Source organism: Littorina saxatilis, linkage group LG11 (assembly GCF_037325665.1).
Source record: "Littorina saxatilis isolate snail1 linkage group LG11, US_GU_Lsax_2.0, whole genome shotgun sequence".
Taxonomy (NCBI): domain Eukaryota; kingdom Metazoa; phylum Mollusca; class Gastropoda; order Littorinimorpha; family Littorinidae; genus Littorina; species Littorina saxatilis.
Window position 1 is genome coordinate 10,118,436 of NC_090255.1, and position 19,989 is coordinate 10,138,424.

General features: G+C 43.0%; 1 protein-coding gene across 1 annotated transcript; it reads left to right on the forward strand.

The window, feature by feature from the left end:
* Positions 1 to 6,336: 6,336 nt before the first annotated feature.
* Positions 6,337 to 19,174, forward strand: LOC138979708 (uncharacterized). Its single transcript, XM_070352435.1, has 4 exons — positions 6,337 to 7,717; positions 11,621 to 11,822; positions 12,995 to 13,306; positions 16,137 to 19,174. Exons 1-4 carry the CDS (start codon positions 6,551 to 6,553, stop codon positions 17,516 to 17,518), a joined length of 3,063 nt encoding a protein of 1,020 aa, XP_070208536.1. The 5' UTR covers positions 6,337 to 6,550; the 3' UTR covers positions 17,519 to 19,174.
* The last annotated feature ends 815 nt before the right edge of the window (positions 19,175 to 19,989 follow it).

A 19,989-nucleotide genomic window follows, 5' to 3' on the forward strand; every position in this document is an offset into this window, starting at 1 on the left:
GTCGTCTGCTAACGAAGCAAGGGGAGGGTACTCGTGTTTTTGTTTTGGTTCGCTAGCATCTGGTTATCTTGTAAGTTGAATGTTCGTTTTTTCCCACCTGCATTGCTTTCATAATGAAAGAAACGTTTGCTTATTGCATCTCATACATCAGATCAGTTCTGAGATTCATTTTTGCGTGCAACTGATATGGTTTTCTGAGCCGTGCAATACGATTTTGGAACTTCATACAAATGTGTCACATTGTTCGGCGCGAGGTCAAAGGTCGGGAGCAAAGTAGTTCTTCGCCCAAATCGGAATCTGCACTATCATATATTTTTTTGAGTCCATGATGTATTTATTGAGCTATAAAAATACAACATATATACCCATACTGAAGTAACAGAGACAAAGAAGGGAGGTCATGGGATATATTTAATTTATATATTTATATATATATGCACACGAGTTATACACAAAAAATAAACAGTCCATAACCCAAAATTTTAAAAAACAATGAATGAGCACCTTGCCTCGTAAACCGGCGATGCATGTTCACACGTGAAAACACGATTCTGCTGCTGCACTGGAGGATGAACTGCAGCGTAGTTGCCAGTCGGATTTCCTCCACTGTCTGATGAGAGACCAGAAGGTAAACCCGAAACATCGGTACTGATAAAACAACGCTCACAGGTAATTAAGGGAAACAATGGACACAAAAAAACAATGTCTACAATCAGTCGCCCCAAAAGTCATACTAGCCAACACCGGGCGGGGCCCGGGAAGGCACCCGATGTTCCCCCAGGTCTATGTTCCCCCAGGTCTATGTTCCCCCAGGTCTATGTTCCCCCAGGTCTGTGTTCCCCCAGGTCTATGTTCCCCCAGGTCTGTGTTGTTATGTCATATGTCATGTCATGTCATATGACATGGCAAATAACATTTCTGTATTGGGGGAACTTTGACATTTCTAGAAATCTGAAATGGAGTAAACTCTGTGTGGGGTGTATACTTGGGTGTGTACTTTTCCCGCCAACAATGTCTCCAAACTGCCCGTCATTTCTCCAAAAGACAAAAAGTGGTAGGCCTACAGGGCGCCTACAGAAGTTACTGCATTCCGTTGCAATACACAACGGATCTATTCTTTTATTCAGCCTCTCTCTTGGCCTGTTTGTTGGTAGCTAGCCTACTGACACAGCTTGGCCTGTTTGTTGGTAGCTAGCCTACTGACACAGCTTGGCCTGTTTGTTGGTAGCTAGCCTACTGACAAAGCTTGGCCTGTTTGTTGGTAGCTAGCCTACTGACACAGCTTGGCCTGTTTGTTGGTAGCTAGCCTACTGACACAGCTTGGCCTGTTTGTTGGTAGCTAGCCTACTGACACAGCTTGGCCTGTTTGTTGGTAGCTAGCCTACTGACAAAGCTTGGCCTGTTTGTTGGTAGCTAGCCTACTGACACAGCTTGGCCTGTTTGTTGGTAGCTAGCCTACTGACACAGCTTGGCCTGTTTGTTGGTAGCTAGCCTTCTGACAAAGCTTGGCCTGTGTGTTGGTAGCTAGCCTTCTGACAAAGCTTGGCCTGTGTGTTGGTAGCTAGCCTACTGACACAGCTTGGCCTGTTTGTTGGTAGCTAGCCTTCTGACAAAGCTTGGCCTGTGTGTTGGTAGCTAGCCTACTGACACAGCTTGGCCTGTTTGTTGGTAGCTATAGCCTACTGACACAGCTTGGCCTGTTTGTTGGTAGCTAGCCTACTGACAAAGCTTGGGTTTTCAGTGGAAGGAGCTGACTACTCTTTCTGCAAGTACATTATAGAGAGCCTTACTTGTAGAGAAATTCAGGTTATAAGGGCTAGAAGCCCAAGACGGTCAATCTGAAGCTAGGCACTTCCACTTATTGCCAAGCAGCAAGCAAGCAGATTTCTCTGTTCAAAATGGATGAAGCGCTTCTTGTAAGAGGTGACAGAGGGGGGGATATTTTGATTTTCAGAAGCTTCCGTTTTCATAAACACCAGAACAGAGGTGATAATACTCATTGGCGCTGCTCGAACAAGCATTGTAGAGCAAAGTTGACTGCCAATATAGTCGAAATGGCGGACGGTGTGGAAAACAACATCCGAGTTTTACGGGCTGAACAACACTGTCACCCCCCGGAAACTGAGCGGATTGAAAGAGGCATCATGAGACAACGTCTTGTCGATGAGGTGATGCAAGATCCATCCCGGCCATCGTTTCGTGTGTACATTGTACAATGCTGAGGTGGTCAGAATGCGCCGTCAAGGTGGAGGTGACAGACTAAGCCTTCCCTCATTTCAAGGAGTCCGATCAACAATGCAAAGAGCCAGATCTGCGACACTCCCAGCAATCCCGGGCAACGTTGGATGACGTGCATGTGCAAGGAATATGGTCAGAGACTTGGACTCAGGACAGATTTCTGCTGCACGCCGACAACGACTGGGGTATCCTTGTCTTTGCAACAGATGAAAATCTTCAGCATTTGCGGCAGTGCCACACAGTGTACATGGACGGAACTTTTAAATCCTGTCCCAGGCCTTATGATCAGGTGTTCAGCATCTTGGGCAACCTGAACGGTTTCGTCAATCCCTTTTGTCCATGTGCTCATGGCAGAGCGCACTATTGGGCATTACAGACAGGCATTGCAAGCAGTCAAGACGGGTGTCAGGAGGAGCACCCATCGGCGTCCCCGACTGATAGTGTCCGACTTTGAGGACAGCAATTGAAACAGAACTTCCGGCAACTAGCATATGACACGACATATTGCTTGCCATGACATGAAATATGACATGACATGCGACATGGCATATGCCATGACATATGGCATGATATGTAACATGACACGTGCCAAGACACGTGTGGCACATATGACATATGGCATGACATGACATGACACATGGTATGACTGGAGGAACATAGACCTGGGGGAATATAGACCTGGGGGAACAGAGACCTGGGGGAACATAGACCAGGGGGAACATAGACCTGGGGGAACATAGACATGCGGGAACATAGACATGCGGGCGGGCACTGCCGAACTTTTCGCTCACTTCACATTTTCTTCTCTTCTTTCTTACTTTAAAAATACTCACCATCAACACGTCATATTCACGCTGTTGTTCTTGCTGTTGGTTTTGTTCAAATAACCGTTCTCAGCGTGAGAGCGCTTCTTCATTCTTGAGGTCATTATCTTTCATCAAGAATTCATGAGGACTTATCACCGTCGCTGAGGTGCAGACGACAGTTTAGTGCAAAACTAACTATCTCGGTCATCAACCCCCTTGGAACGAGAGCTCACACGTGAGTTTTCCCTCCTAAAGTCTTCAATTAACTTCCAGTAAACTTACGCTTTGTTTTGTGTGGTGTGATTTGGTGTCGCATTATTTTGTTGTTTTGTTTTGTTTTGGTTTTGTCAGTGTGCACAGCCCGTGTGTGTGTCAGAGAGTGTGTGTGTGTGTGTGTGTCAGTGTGTGTGTGTGTGTGTGTGTGTGTGTGTGTGTGTGTGTGCCTCTGTACTGTGTGTGTGTCAGTGTGGACTGTGACACCTGGTGTGTTTGTGTGTGTTTGTGTGTGTGTGTGTGTGTCAGTGTGTGTGTGTGTGTCAGTGTGTGTGTGTGTGTGTGTGTGTGCCTGTGTGTGTGTGTCACTGAGTGTGGACACCTGGTGTGTCTGGGTGTATTTGTGTGTGTGTGTGTGTGTGTGTGTGTGTGTGTGTGTGTGTGTGTGTGTGTGTGTGTTTTGTTTGTTTCATTATTTTTATAGGAGAGGGGATGGGAGGAAGGTGTTATTTCGAGTGCCTCCGATTCTTACAAAATCTGTTATTCAGAGTGTTTACGACGTATACTAGGATTTCTTGTTACAGTGGTCAACTTCAAGTTGTTGTTATTCACGGTGATCGACCATTCACTTTCACAGCAGAAACTTGATGAAAACAATAACTGACAACAAGGGTTGACCATAACGGGTCAAAACGCCGCCATGTGGTGAAACGGGGGTGGGACATGGATACAGTTGACCCGTGTCCGTCCCGGGCCGGATTCCAAACCGGCCGCGACCTTCTAGGCACAGTAAGCCTCCCGTAAACCCTCACAGAGCTCCCCGAGCGTCTACATACAGTAGCCTACAAGCTAATACTTCCATTTAAACGCTCACCGAACGGGAACATCCTGGCTGCTTTCTGTCGAGCGTGAGAAATTTTCAAAGAATTTATTTTCGTGGACTTGACCCTTTACAACAATGGCGCCTCGTTTTGGTGCTGGACGGCTGTTATGAATATCATTCCCGGAAATCACGCCCGGACAGTAAGCCTCCCGTAAACCATCACAGATACTGTCAGGCTTTTACACACAGTACAAACACCCTTCCGTTTGAACGCTCACCAAACGGGAACATCCTAGGTGCCCTACGTAAAGAGCGAGCAATTTTTAAAGAATTAATTTTGCAGATTGTCTCGAAAACTTTTTGGACCCATCCTGAACTCAGGTCAAAAATGAGTTACTTCCCTTAAACTGGCGATAGCCGTGGATCGATGATAATCAGAATGTTTTTGGACCGTGGTGCGTTTTTGCGCTAGACCTAACTTTTAAAATCTAAATAATAAATTGACAGCGTGTTTTCATCAAGACAAGATCAGTGCAATTCGAAGTTGTGAAAGTTTGAAAAAAGAAAAGCCCGGAAGCAGGGTCACGCAAGGGTCGTAGCAGACGACGGTTTATGCGCCATATCGCCGTTCCTCTCAACAGTCAAAAGCCATCGCTAGAGTTCTTGTGAACCACAGCCGTTTGTTTCGTGCATAAAAACGTGCTATTGTAGATAAGCTCACATCGAGTCGCATTCAAATGACTAACTGACGACTACATTGTGAAAAAGGGAAACTGGATCACACGGGTTCACGATGGCTCAGGGGTAAGATAAACCACGCAAAAATAAATTCTTTGAAAATTGTTCGCTCTTTACGGAGGGCACCAAGGATGTTCTCAATCGGTGAGTGTTTAAATGAAAGGGTGTTTGTACTGTGTGTAAAAGCCTGACCGTATCTGTGATGGTTTACGGGAAGCTTACTGTGCCTTTAAGTCACGCTAAACTGTTTCAAACCATATTCAGAGAGAGAGAGAGATTGATTGATTGATTGATTAAACTTTATTACAGAAGGATGGAGATTTTAGGCGTTTCCTAGTCTTACAATGTGTCCAAGAGAGGGAGGGAGAGAGAGAGAGAGAGAGAGAGAGAGAGAGAGAGAGAGAGAGAGAGAGAGAGAGAGAGAGAGAGAGTAGTCACCGACAGAGAGGGGAAGCTAAGAGAACAGAGACAGACAGACAAGGAATAAGATAAAATTGTTTTTATATCGATTTCGGACATTTAATGTTAATCATAATTTTTATATTTTTTAATTTTAAGAGCTTGTTTTTAATCCGAATATAACATATATGTTTTTGGCCCTGAATCTCTACTATCTATGGTCATTAAAAATCCGAAAATTGTAATTAAAATTATTTTTTATAAAACGATCCAAAATTATGTTCATCTTATTTTTCATCATTTTTTGATTCCAAAAACATATAAATATATTATATTCGGATTAAAAACAAGCTCTGAAAATTAAAGATATAACAATTATGATTAAAATTAAATTTCCGAAATCGATTTAAAAACAATTTCATCTTATTCCTTGTCGGTTCCTGATTCCAAAAACATATAGATATGATATGTTTGGATTAAAATCACGCTCAGAAAGTTAAAGCTAAGAGAGGTACAGAAAAACGTGCTATGCAGGCAGCACAGCGCAATCGCGCTAAGCAGGCTCAGTCATCAATTTCACTGCCTTTCGCGGCACGAGCGGCGGACTACGGTCATTGTGAAAAAATGCAGTGCGTTCAGTTTCATTCTGTGAGTTCCACAGCTTGACTAAATGTAGTAATTTCGGCTTACGTGACTTGTTTCATCTCTTCAATAGTGTCGTTGAATCAATCCGTCAGCACAGAGTGCATAAAACCGAAAGTAGACAGTTCTCGCTTATAGTCTCGGTAAACAGAGTATGTCAGGTTTCCCCTTATAACACGTTGACAGACCGATATTAACATCAAAGTCAGCTGAGTTCGAATCTCCGGAACACGCTGACTGAATCGTCACACGGAAAAAGAGTCTTTTAAGATGTTTTATTAGTGGAAACCAGGGACCTGAAACGAACGGAATCAGGGTAGTCACCCAGTTTCCTGCAATAGAATGAAAGCCGGAAACACAACCTCTGACCTTTCTAGAGACGACCAATCAAAGTGCACTAAACATTTAATCGTGTCCTTCGCAAAGCAAGAAGAAACATCATTGGTCGAAATGCGATCATCTTTCTTCAATGACGATTGTTATGTTGTTTGTTTGTGTGTACCACTTGCTATCTTTAGTAACGAAACTAGAGGGCATCTTTCACCTATCAGACTTGTAATCATCCTTCTATTTCTGGATGAAATGTTCGTTCGCTAGCCAATGACATGTAAAGGTTGGTCTCTTGTTTCGTTTCCGTGATTTTGGGAGCACTCACGAGTTGTCAATCGATACGGGAAGCTCGCATAAAATCATGGCGGACACCCACTTGCCAAATCCGATGAGATCTGTGACAGGGAATCCACCTCCTAGCACTAAAACCCATAGCCAGCTCAGCGAGCATGACTCTGCGCTATCAGTTTCGTCGCCAAGTGTCTTAAAAACTTTCTCTTCTGTCTCAAGGGAGAAGAACGATCCCTCCGTTGACGGTGCCATAACTGGTCAACAACATGAGGAAACAACAGCTGACGCAGAAGCTGGTGCTTCTTCAAGTTTAAGTAGCGAGACAAAGGGAAGTCCAAGAAGGTCCAGAATGCGGCATGTGCCGATGCTCGACGATGATGAGTGGGTTGAGGTCCCCCTGTCTCTGAAGGAACTCTGGCAGCAAGACTACAGGGACTGCTTTGAATCCAGGTCCAGGAATCATGCAGTGTACAAACAGGATTCTTTGCATCGCGAGGAAAACAGGGCAGCAGATAGGCCTACTTTTGAACTTGATCACACGCTGACTGATTCCGACTCTGAAAGCGACGGTTCTGGACGACTGAATCCTCGTTTCCCTGACGACGACGATTTTGATGATGATAGGCTGTCGTATGCTGGACTGGCACCGTGGCAGGAATGGCTGAACATCAATGAACACAGAGACAGACCTCAGGGCCCTCCGGAGGAGCCCCTGTACCCTCAGGGATTGCCGGTGGACACAGAATGCTACGTCTGTTTCGAGGAGGCTAAACTAAGGCGGCGACTATGCTGTGATTTTCCGGTCTGCGACCCGTGTCTGGAGTCCTATCTGACAGTTCAGATTTCCCAGGCTAACGTCAATGTGGAATGCCTTAACATCGACTGCAACTCCTATATCCACCGCAACGAAATCTCCGCCCGCTTGCCGGCCAACATGAAGATGAAGTTTTACAAGTTTCTCATCGACGCAAACGTGGATCCTACGATCAAGACCTGTCCGCGGTGTAGCGTTGGACATCAGGTGGACAAAGCGGATCTCAGAAACCGCAAAATCTTGAAGCAGGGTCTGCTTGCTACCTGCGCAAGATGCGAGCTGGAGTGGTGCTTCAATTGTCACTCGCCGTGGCACAAAGGTCTGACGTGTAAGCAGTTCCGCAAGGGGGACGCTTTGCTGAAAGACTGGGCCAAGGAGTTCCACTACGGACAGATCAACGCGCAGAAGTGTCCCAAGTGCAAGGTAAATTATGTTGTTTTGTTTCGGAATAGAAAGTATTTTGAATTGTTTTGGGGAAAAATGATGCAGTATAGTAGTGACCCAGAACAGTAACAGAACAGTGTTTTTGAATTGTGCGTAGTCAAAACTGAGTAAGTGATCACTGATAAACATAAGATAAGCTGTTTATTGAAATAAAACACAAACACATCAAGTACACACACACACACACACACATTGTAAAGTAAGCTTGCCATAATGCCATCTGCTCTTGCACTCTTAGTTATCAGTTAGACTGAATTTGGTTTTTTATCCCAGCGAAGCTGGAGGTATCCCGTGAACGCTATACTGTAATCGACTTGAGAAATGTGCATACCGAATAATACATGATAAAGAAGGATTCTTTGTGCCCGGCTACGTGCTACAGTTGGAGATGGAAGTTCACCAAAAATTGGGACCATACTAACAAAAATACGGTGGGTGCAATAGTCGCCCCCATTTTTTCAGCAAACGCCACCCAAGGCCGTTTTGGACGGGTAGAAATTCCGTAGTTTCCAAGTCTATGGATAAAGCTCGCGTAAGAAGAATACGTCACGGTCGAAAGTCTTTGACGTCAATTAATGCATCATGACGTCAAGCCTCCGTGAAGTCTTTCTCTCTCGCGCAGTGTGTGTGTTTGTGTTCATTTGATGCTCATGTGTTAGTGTTACTGTTCAGTTGTGTGTGTGTGTGTTTGTGTGTGTGTGTGTGTGTGTGTATGTGTGCGCACGCGTGCATGAGTCTGTACTCGTATGTGTGTGGTGTGTGTGTGTGTATTTGTGTGTGTGTGTGTGTGTGCGTGCGCACGCGTGCGCACGCGTGCACGAGTCTGTACTCGTGTGTGTGTAAGTGTGTGTGTGGGCATAAGTGTATGTGTGTGCGTGTATGTGTGTTTGTAAAGGTGTGTATGTCCGTCTGTCCATATGTGCGTATGGGTGTGTGTTTTGTGTGTATGAAGTTTTTTGTGAGAGAGTGAGTGAGTGCGTGTTAGTGAGTGTGTGTATGTGTGTGTGTGTGACTTGGGGTGTGTGTGTGTGTGTGCGTGGGTGTGTGTTTGAGAGAGAGAGGGTGTGTGAATGTGTATGTGCATAAGTTTGTGTGTATGTTTGTGTGTGTATGAGTGTGCATATGTGTTTGTTTGTAAAGGTGTGTGTGTCCGACTGTCTATGTGCGTGTTTGTTTGCTTGACGCCCAGCCGACCACGAAGGGCCATATCAGGGCGGTGCTGCTTTGAGATATAACTTGCGCCACACACAAGGCAGAAGTTGCAGCACAGGCTTCATGTCTCACCCAGTCACATTATTCTGACACCGGACCAACCAGTCCTAGCATGCACTAACCCCATAATGCCAGACGCCAGGCGGAGCAGCCACTAGATTGCCAATTTTAAAGTCTTAGGTATGACCCGGCCTGGGTTCTAACCCACGACCTCCCGATCACGGGGCGGACGCCTTACCACTAGGCCAACCGTGTATGTGCGTATGAGTGTGTGTTTTGTGTGTATGAGATTTGTGTGAGTCAATGTGTGTGTGTGTGTGTGTGCGTGCGTACATATGTACATGTGTGTGTGTGTGCTTGTGTGGGTGTGTGTCTGTTTGTATAAGAGATAAAGAGAGAAATAGAGAGAGAGAGTGGGTGGGTGGGTGTGGGTGTGTGTTTGTGCGTGTGCGTAAGTGTATGTGTGTGTGTTTGTTTGTAAAGGTGTGTATGTACGTCTGTCTATATGTGCGCATGGGGGTGTGTTTTGTGTGTATGAAGTGTGTGTGAGAGAGGGATTGAGTGCGTGTGAGTGAGTGTGTACGTGTGTAACTTGGGGTATGTGTGTGTGTGTGTGTGTGTGTTCGTGTGTGTGTGTGTTTAAGAGAGAGACAGAGAAAGAGAGAGACAGAGAAAGAGAGAGAGAGAGAGAGAGGTTTGTCTTTCGCTGGGGTATGCAGTGCCTTGGCGTTGCACATCTACTTAATTAGTCTTGTGTTTCTTCATCAAAAGTGATTAACTGCATACTTTGCATTGTTATTGCTTAGGAGCAGAATCATGAGAATTGTCATTTTTGTATCACTTTTTTTTATTAGAATAAAAAACCAAGAATTGTAGGTTATTTATTATTGACAGTGACACACAAAACATTACAAAATGTAAATTTATGTACAACCTTTTGTTTTGTCAATAATTATTAAATTAAACATTCCAATAACCTTAAAAAGTACAATTCTTGTTTATTGACTCTGAATTTTGGAACGTAAGCAGTCTGTCTAGATCTGTTTTTGGAATCTTTTTTTTATCAGTGCTCTAATTAGACGAGCTCTGAAAATGAAATTCACAACAGCTTGGGTAGTAGATCATCTGATCTATACAGGTTCATCTGTTTTTGTTTTACAATGAACTGAAGTTAGTGAAATTGAAAAGGAAGGTCCTTTCAAAGGTGTGCATGAAGAACAATGAAATTTGGATAGTTCAAAGTTTGCAGCAACTACTGCTGCGTTGCTGCTTAAATTCAAAGAGAAACAATGGTTGTTGAGAAGCCATTGTTCAGAACTGTCAGCCTTTTCAGTCACAATGCTGTGTGCAGCCAATGTATATATACAGCTTAACAATTTACAATTACAATTACATCATGTGTGAAGGAATTGTTACACATCCTGTTCGCCCAGTTTTCCTGTTCAGCTTGCCGTGTCTGTGTCTTTTCTTTCCTGTTAATGCTTTAGACTGAGCGAACTAAGTGTGGTTCATGAGGAAATGACAAAACTATGAAGTAAAGCACATGACACCTTTCAATTCAGTCAAGTATTAAGGCCAAAAAGAAAAATGTCTGTTTCCGGTAACCCCACCGACCCTATTTTTAAGCGCCGACCCTAAAGGTTTTTTTCGCTTTTCGCACCCCCCCAAAAAAATTTTTTTAAATATGAAGTCAAGTATACTTTATTCAGTTTCAATATATCTAGGTCAAAAACATGTGCTAAATAATTGTAAGTAAACTAAAGAAGCTTAAAAAAAATTAAAAAAATTAAAAAACACGTAAAAAGCCGTTAACAAAACGTAAGAAAAAGGTAAAAAAATTAAAAATGTTTTTAAAAAAACGACCGACCGACCGTATTTTTTTCGGCGATGTTACCGGAAACAGACATATTTTTCTCTTTGGCCTAAGCAGGATCAGAAACAAAATAGATTTCCAGTTATTATTATTATTTCTATTTTTTGTGTGGTCCTGGTGCTGCCTGTGATATATCTGTATATGTCACTTCAATAAAGTCAAGAGGCCACCTACCAGAACAAGACACCTCCAGTTGTCCATTTTTCTAAAAACATGAATATGAACACCTTTAATTTTAGTATTATAATTTATTCACAACTTGCAGGACCCCGTGACCTAGCATTATCATCAGACCCAATGTGAAGGCCATACGGTTGTGAGGGGAACCAGAACTTCTAGTTAGAACTTAGAATCATGTGGATAAAACATGTTGAAATTTTACTACAATTACAAAGTACAATATGAATTGTTTTGAAAGACTTATCATCACACAGAACCCCTGTACGCGGTAACCCAGCTGAAGCGACTCACATTGCAAAACTCAGTGAAATGTCCTCACATGCTAAATCGTTTGGGTAACATATTTCATCCTTTCTGATTATTCTTCCCACATTAAGACAGCGACAGATTTCTAATCATTTTCAGCTTTGGAAAAAAACAAGAAGCCATTACATCCCTTTGTCTAAAAAACATGACGTAATGATACATTTGACACAACTATGATGACAATTTTCTGAATTCTTGTCTGAAAGAACCGGAAGTTTGAGTTACCTCACAAATAATGGCGGCCACCATGCGTTAAGTCCCAAACCCTTCTACAAGTGAATACATCCCAGTTTTCTGTATCTCATTTGCAGGTCTTCATTCAACGCACGTTAGGATGCGATCACATGACCTGCAGCCGATGTGACTCCAGCTTCTGTTACCGTTGTGGCGAGAACTACCGAGGCTTCAAGTTGCTAGGCAACCACTTCAGCCGCTTGTCTCCCTTTGGCTGTCGCTACAACTTCATGCCCGATTCTCCGCACACACGACGACTGATCAGAGGAGCGGTGTTAGGTAAGCATTTCTAGCAATTTAATTACATTGATGCTGAAGCTCAAAATGTGTTTTTTTACAGGAAAGCAATATCACTCGTTCTGCTGGCCTTTTACAATCGCAGGGAACTACAGTACAGAAAGTGAAAAACCAAAAATTAGTTTAACAAGAAGAGCAAACGCTCGATCGAGTCACTTTCGCAGTTCTGAATATTATATGAGGCATCAGATGGACAGGAAGAAATTGCTATTCACAACACAATGAGTCACGTTCACATAAAATTTGAGCCCGGTCACTTTTATAGTTTCCGAGAAAAGCCCAACGTTAAGTTGTGTGTTGCCGAACAGAAAAGGCTAGTTATCTCCCTTGTTTTTCTGATAACGTTCGTAAAAGGCTACAGATGTAAATACTTTGATGTAAAGAATAATCCTACAAAGTTTCAATCACATCCGATGAACTTTGTCAAAGATATAAAATGTCTAATTTTTCCTTTGACACTGACCTGTGACCTTAAAAAAGGTCAAAGGTCAACGAAACCATCGTTAAAGTGTAGAGGTCATTGGAGGTCACGACTAAACAAAATATGAGCCCGATCGCTTTGATAGTTTCCGAGAAAAGTCCAACGTTAAGGTGGTGTCTACGGACGGCCGGCCGGACGGACTAACACTGACCGATTACATAGAGTCACTTTTTCTCAAGTGACTCAAAAACTATAACTACAACAAACTCTCATTTTTCATTAAAGGAACAATGCGTTGTTCGTGAGTTCCAAGGAGTATCAAGTATGATTGCTGTGTCCCTCTTAGGTGCACTCAAGTTAACACGACTGACATGACCTTTGTAAGTTTGTACCAGGCGCCGGACTAGCCATAATTATACGGCTCTGTTATGGATTTGGTTACTTAGCTTACTGTGAAAATTGATGATCGTATGTCTGCACATTGCAGGTCTGACCGACAACATCGTTGAGAAACACTCTGTGCCGAGCGAATGTGTCGGTACATGTCAGGTGTCCGCTCACGCCGAGGGCCGTACCTTGCAGGGACTGCTGTACTTACTTCTCACCTTACCATTTCCAGATGGAAAGCTGATCGGGGGTCTGGCGCTGTCGGGCTTCGTGGTAGCTGCGGGGGCCTTTCTGCTAGGAATCAGCGTGGTAGCTCTGTACTTACTTCTCACCTTACCATTTCCAGGTGGAAAGCTGATCGGGGGTCTGGCGCTGTCGGGCTTCGTGGTAGCTGCGGGGGCCTTTCTGCTAGGAATCAGCGTGGTAGCTCTGTACTTACTTCTCACCTTACCATTTCCAGGTGGAAAGCTGATCGGGGGTCTGGCGCTGTCGGGCTTCGTGGTAGCTGCGGGGGCCTTTCTGCTGGGAATCAGCGTGGTGGCTCTGCCGGCCTGGGGTGGCTACAAGCTCCACAAGCGCCGCAAGTACCGCCAGTACATGGGGGCCATGCGCAAGTGGACCAACAAGCGGCAGGATCCCCGCGTCCCCAACGCAGCAGGTGTGTGGACACTCGTAGTTGTTTTTGTTCAGCTGATAGAAAAGTTACTGAGAGGTTACATAAAGCATTTTTTAATGCCAGAAGAAGCCAATTTTGAAACTCATAAAGAATACTCATATAAAATTATGATGGTTTTCTTTAATTGTATCCACTCAAAATAACAATCGGAAAACATCAAATTTTTTCTTGGGTTTTCGTTATAAAAAAACAAGTCGCGTAAGGTGAAAATACAACATTTAGTCAAGTAGCTGTCGAACTCACAGAATGAAACTGAACACAATGCAACGCAGCAAGACCGTATACTCGTAGCATCGTCAGTCCACCGCTCATGGCAAAGGCAGTGAAATTGACAAGAAGAGCGGGGTAGTAGTTGCGCTGAGAAGGATAGCACGCTTTTCTGTACCTCTCTTCGTTTTAACTTTCTGAGCATGTTTTCAATCCAAACATATCATATCTATATGTTTTTGGAATCAGGAACCGACAAGGAATAAGATGAAAGTGTTTTTAAATTGATTTCGAAAATTTAATTTTGATCATAAATTTTATATTTTTAATTTTCAGAGCTTGTTTTTAATCCAAATATAACATATTTATATGTTTTTGGAATCAGAACATGATGGAGAATAAGATGAACGTAAATTTGGATCGTTTTATAAAAAAAATATTTTGTTTACAATTTTCAGGTTTTTAATGACCAAAATCATTAATTAATTTTTAAGCCACCAAGCTGAAATGCAATACCAAAGTCCGGGCTTCGTCGGAGATTATTTGACCAAAATTTCAACCAATTTGGTTGAAAAATGAGAGCGTGACAGTGCCGCCTCAACTTTCACGAAAAGCCGGATATGACGTCATCAAAGACATTTATCAAAAAAATGAAAAAAACGTCTGAGGATATCATACCCAGGAACTCCCATGTCAAATTTCATAAAGATCGGTCCAGTAGTTTAGTCTGAATCGCTCTACACACACACACAGACAGACAGACACACACACATACACCACTACCCTCGTCTCGATTCCCCCCTCTATGTTAAAACATTTAGTCAAAACTTGACTAAATGTAAAAATGTGGATTACCAGGAAACGTGTCCCCAATACAGCGGAACCCCCCTTTTAAGACCCTGTTTTCTCAGACTTTCTGTTCATAACCTCTGTAAAATTACCTCCATTTTAAGACTCCCTCCTTTTTAAGACCTGATTTTCTCAGATGTTTGAAGGTCTTAACACTATTGTGACTAGCACTGCCACGGCGTTAACGTCCTGCCTGCCCAAGCTTGCCACCAAGAAACTTCCCAAAAATCAGTAACTGTAAAGAAATCTGTCTAGCAAGCTTGAATTAAGTCCAATCACCACCAAACTTTGTGTACTAATTCAAAAATGGATGCCCAGTTCAGTCATGCTATTTATAAGTTTGTCACGCGATTTGTTTTAGCAAAGGGGGGTGAAAGGGGGATAATTTGTGTTTTTTAACGTTTTTTTGTGTGTGTTTTATTTTCCACTGCTTTTTTTAAAAGTTATTTTTTAACAGAAAGTATTATAAATAATGTTATAACCAAACAAGGTGTAAAACCTATGAATTAGCTGAAATATTGTTAACATTCTACACAGAAATAAGGAGACAGTACAAAGAAAAAAACAAGCAAATCACGCATTCACTCACAGCATCCTGACTCAAATGAAACAAAACTGTAACACTCACCAAATGATGTCTAGGTAATCCATAATGAATATAAGTCACATATTCACAACAAAGTACCAACTGTACACCTATGAACAATTCCAAAAGGATTTGAAGGCTCCAGCCATCCATTGTTATCAGTGCTGCCACGCCCCCATAGCTCCTGCACGATTCCGAGATACATGTTCGTCTAGCAGTATCACCCCCTACCACGTGTAGTTGCCGACTCGTACTAGCAACAACGGGACTGTTTCTTCCTCAATATCACTGCTATTATCGCTTTCTTGAGGCTAAAACGACACGATGTATCATGATCTACAGGATCCTCAAGATCCAACATCCGGAGAATCTCCTCCCGTGACAAGGCTCGCCTTCGATTCATTTTTTTTTGTTCGAAAACACCACGCAAATCTGCACTAATTTGATCAAGCCAGAAGAGAAAACCACGTGTATCAAGGGAAACAACTCAATTTACTGCAAGCTTCAAAAACCGGGAAGCAATCACGAGTCGTGTACCTTGTATGTCTAATACTAATATAGTCACCTCCCGTCGCGAAAGTGTTAAAAGGGGGGTTCCACTGTACCCCAGGTGTGCACATGATGCCAGCAACTCTTTTACTGCCATTTACTGCTCGTTTGTCTGTACAGTTTGTTCCGTCAAGATCATCCATCATTGGGTACAATTTTGTTTGGACATATAATAATAATAATAACTGGCATTTATAAAGCGCCTTATCAGAAGTTCAAAGCGCGTGACAACAATACATGTATACAAAAATCATACAATCACTGTCAGATTCAAACAACACATCATGCACATCTCACATCCCCAGACTCTATACTAAGGAACTATCCGTAGTGTTGTTGGAACAAGTGAGTTTTCAAATTGGACTTAAAAGATGAAATGGATGGAGAGTGACGTAATTGAAAGGGGAGTGAATTCCATAACTGAGGTCCATAATACGAAAACGTGCTATGAGCCTTGCTTCAAATCCTGCTAACAGGACACACCAACTTATAGTTTTGACTTGACTGATCATCAATACACTCCTTTTCACTTGAAAATTTGTCAACAGATGTACATTGGAACATGTTGCCAATGAATGAAAACACACAAAAGTATTAATACTTTTTTTTCTATTTCTCCAGACATTACCATCCCGCCAGCAGCAGTGATTAGGCCAAGTTTGGACTACGACGACAGCTCTGACGGGAATCGGAATCGTGTCATCGTGGGTCTTCAGCTCCCCGACTCCCAGCGTGTGGAGGTGCTTGTCCACCGGACGGTCTGTTCCCATGGTGACACTGAAGACGGCAGCGCTGCGGTAGAGAGGAGGGACGTCGTGACGGACTCCTCCGTGATTTTGACCAACATACAAGAGGTGTTGAACGAGGATGGATACACCACTGTCGTGGCCAACATTCACGCCAAAGCGTACGACACGAACGCTGCACAAGGCTGTGCATTTGTGCTCGACAGTTCGGACAGTTCGGACGACTCCGAGGAGGAGAGGGAGAGGGAGGATAAAGGCGTGAGCTTTGCAGGCGAATCGGCCGCAAGAACTGGCAGCAGTTATCCACTGCCGAAAAGAAACCAGGCTGCTGTAAGCAAGGAGAATCATAGTAAAAGGAACAGAGCAAACGACGCAGCGGAAAATCTGGCGAGTGATAAAGACAGACTGCTGTTGTCGGGTAACACTCACGATCAGGGTATGGACACGCACGCTAATTCTATGCCCATGTCCAAGCCACCCAAAGAGAAGAGAGAAAAAGAGACGGAAGGCGTCAAGGACAAGAGCGGCAACCACAAAGACGTTGTCTTGAACGGCGACCAGAAAGAAACGCAAGCCGAACGATCGGAGAGGAACGAGAAGAAACAGAAAGATGCTATGTTGCCGGCAGAAAAGAAAGAAAAACCTGCTGAAAGTGGAGAGAAAACGGAAAAGAAACTCCGAGACAAGGACAAGGAGGCACCCTCCAACCGCAGACCTGCGGAACAGAGAGAAGCAGATGTGCTGAATAAGGAAAACACCAACGGCTGCTTCGGCAACATTTTCTCCAAAAAGCTCACCGTCATCCAGATTCACGGTCGACGAAACACTGTACTGGAGTCCGAGGCACAGAAACCCGGCAGCGTCTACTACAAGTCCGGAACGTGGGAGAAGAGCAACGAGAAAGGCTCTAACCCAAAACACACAACCACCGTCGACATTCGTAACACCTCACACTTTAACGAGAAACTTCCGGGTGAAAAGCAGTCCTACCAGACTTCACACACTGCTGTTGGAAATGGTTATGACAAGGGCCTTCTGCTGCAAGATTGCGTGGTTCTCTCCCCTCCTGGTGATTTCAAATCGCAGAATTGGGAGGAAGCTGACAGTCTCTCCCTGTCTTCGTCACTGTCGGAGGAGGAAGGGGGCGGGGAGAGGGAGGAGGTGGGAGACGTGGAGGAGGAGAGTGGATGCTGCCTGTCCGCCTCCGATAGCTTCAGGGGTTCGACGCTGTCCTGTGATATTGTTACCTACCTTTGAGGAAAGACTGCGTGGAAAATGCATGTTCAAAATTCATTTTTGGTTGGGTTTAGTTGTTGTCCTGAAGAAACTGTCCTTGGGTAGATAATTGTCTAGGGATTGAATATGTATGTACTGTTGTTGTTTTTATTTATTCATCACTGATACAGGAAAATGTTCCTGTTTTTTTATTTTTATTTTTTTTGTTTTTGTCATCATTGGTGCGGGAAGCATTTCCTGATTGTTTCTTTTCATCAGCAACGTTTTGGTGTGTGTTTGCATGCTCATTAACCCCTTCACTGCCACAGTATAACAGCATTATCCGAACGGTCTATGGGAAAGAACTGTGTATAGAACCCCTACAAGTACTTGGACAGTGGTTACCTCCCATTTAGTTTTCAGAAATGTCCTGAAATGTTGTTGACACAAATCCCACGTATGAGATACGGTTATGGGCGTAGGGCAAACCGAAAATGACCACGTATTACATACGGGGTGGGCAGTGAAGGGGTTAATTTTGTGGGTGTTAGTCACTGCTTGCTGCATTTCCCTTTTGTTGGAAATGAAGCACTTGAAGTGGATTTTTTTTAAGCAAAATGTTGCCCAAGATAAAATGTTCTTAATGCTTTTCTGCTAGCAAACATTTGGCGTTTAGGAGTTATTTCCCTTTAATTGTAGACTGGTCAGTGTGTTTCTGTCTGTGCTTGTGGTTTTGTTGTTCGGTTGTTGGTTTTCTTTCAATTTTCAAGAACAGTTTTGATTGGTCCTCTGTTATTATGCTAAAAAAAATGTGTTTAAAGAATTCACTGACTTGATTGCTTCTTTTCTGTTTATTTGTGGGTTTTTTAAAGCTTGATAACAAAAAAATCCTGTAATATAAAATGAACATAACAGAGTTGCTTGTTATGGACATCTTCTAAAATTAAGTGTATTGGGTTTTTTTCTACTTCAAGAATAGTGGGGGGGAAAAACTGAAATATGGATGTAAAAGTTCAAGTCAAGCTTAGATAGATCTGAAAGAGCAACATATGTTTGTACCTACGAAAGAAGTGCACATTTAAGAGTTTAAATGTTGTATGGATTTGTTTGTGTGCATTTATGCACTGATGCCTCAGAACTCTCAGCTGAGTAGATGATAAAGGGCTGATTAAATTTTGATGACGCTTGTATTTATTTTACAGATCACGTTTGTGCTTTTGAAACTGCGTGCAATGTCATTGTAAATGGTCATTAGTAATACACTTTTTTTGCCATGAAGAATAAATATGTGCCATTTTGCTTTACTTCAGTCGCAAGAATCGTTCATGGTTTGTTCTCTGATTATGTACTTATTTGTTGGAGCCTGTGGAACCTCCCTTGTAAGACCTAAAAACCTGAGAAAAATCAGGTCTTAAAAAGGAGGGAGTCTTAACATGGAGGTACAGTGGTACCTGTGATGAAAGGACATCCTTGGGACCAGCCAAAAGTGTCCCCACATTGCAGGTGGCCTGTCATGACAGGTATATTTTGGTAGAGATAATAGAAAAAGGGACAACATAAGGTGTCCTTTTAAGGGAGGTGTCCTCTCATCAGAGGGGCCACACATCGCAGGTACCACTGTAAATAAATGTACAGAGGCTATGAACAGAAAGCAACATCTTAAAAAGGGGACGGAGATCATAAATTGGGGGGGGGGGGGGGGGGTTCTTAAAAAGAGGGGTTCTACTGTACTTAAATATTGTTGTGTGCTGCTCCATCCCACACCACTGTTATAACATTATTATTTATTTATTTGTATGATTTTTTTTAAGAGCTATCACATTTGATGAAATTATTGCAGATGAATGATAGCAAAATTTATAACATTAACAGAGAGACATGACGGGCTCCCCCCCCCCCCCCCCCCCCCCCCCCAGCGGGTTAGGGGGAAGAATTTACCCGATGCTCCCCAGCATGTCGTAAGAGGCGACTAGCGGATTCTCTTTCTCCTTTTACCCGTGTTATGTGTTTCTTGTATAGAATATAGTCAATTTTAGTCAAGATTTTAGTCAAGCAGTATGTAAGAAATGTTAGGTCCTTTGTACTGGAAACTTGCATTCTCCCAGTAAGGTAATATATTGTACTACGTTGCAAGCCCCTGGAGCAATTTTTTTATTAGTGCTTTTGTGAACAAGAAACAATTGACAAGTGGCTCTATCCCATCTCCCCCCTTTCCCCGTCGCGATATAACCTTCGTGGTTGAAAACGACGTTAAACACCAAATAAAGAAAGAAAGAATGACCGGCTAATTCTTTCTGTTTGTTAGTTTGTCTTTTTGTTTGATATTTTCATCGGTTAGTTGGTTACAATTATTTTGGTCGTTTATCTGTTATTTTTCAGATGTGTGAGTGTTCTTGACACGTTGTGAATCAGGATTCTATAGATCTTTGCCAGCTTCTTTTTTTCTGCAGTGTATCATTATTAATACCTGCCAATGGAAATGATCTTGAGGGAGACATTAGGCATTCTGAGCA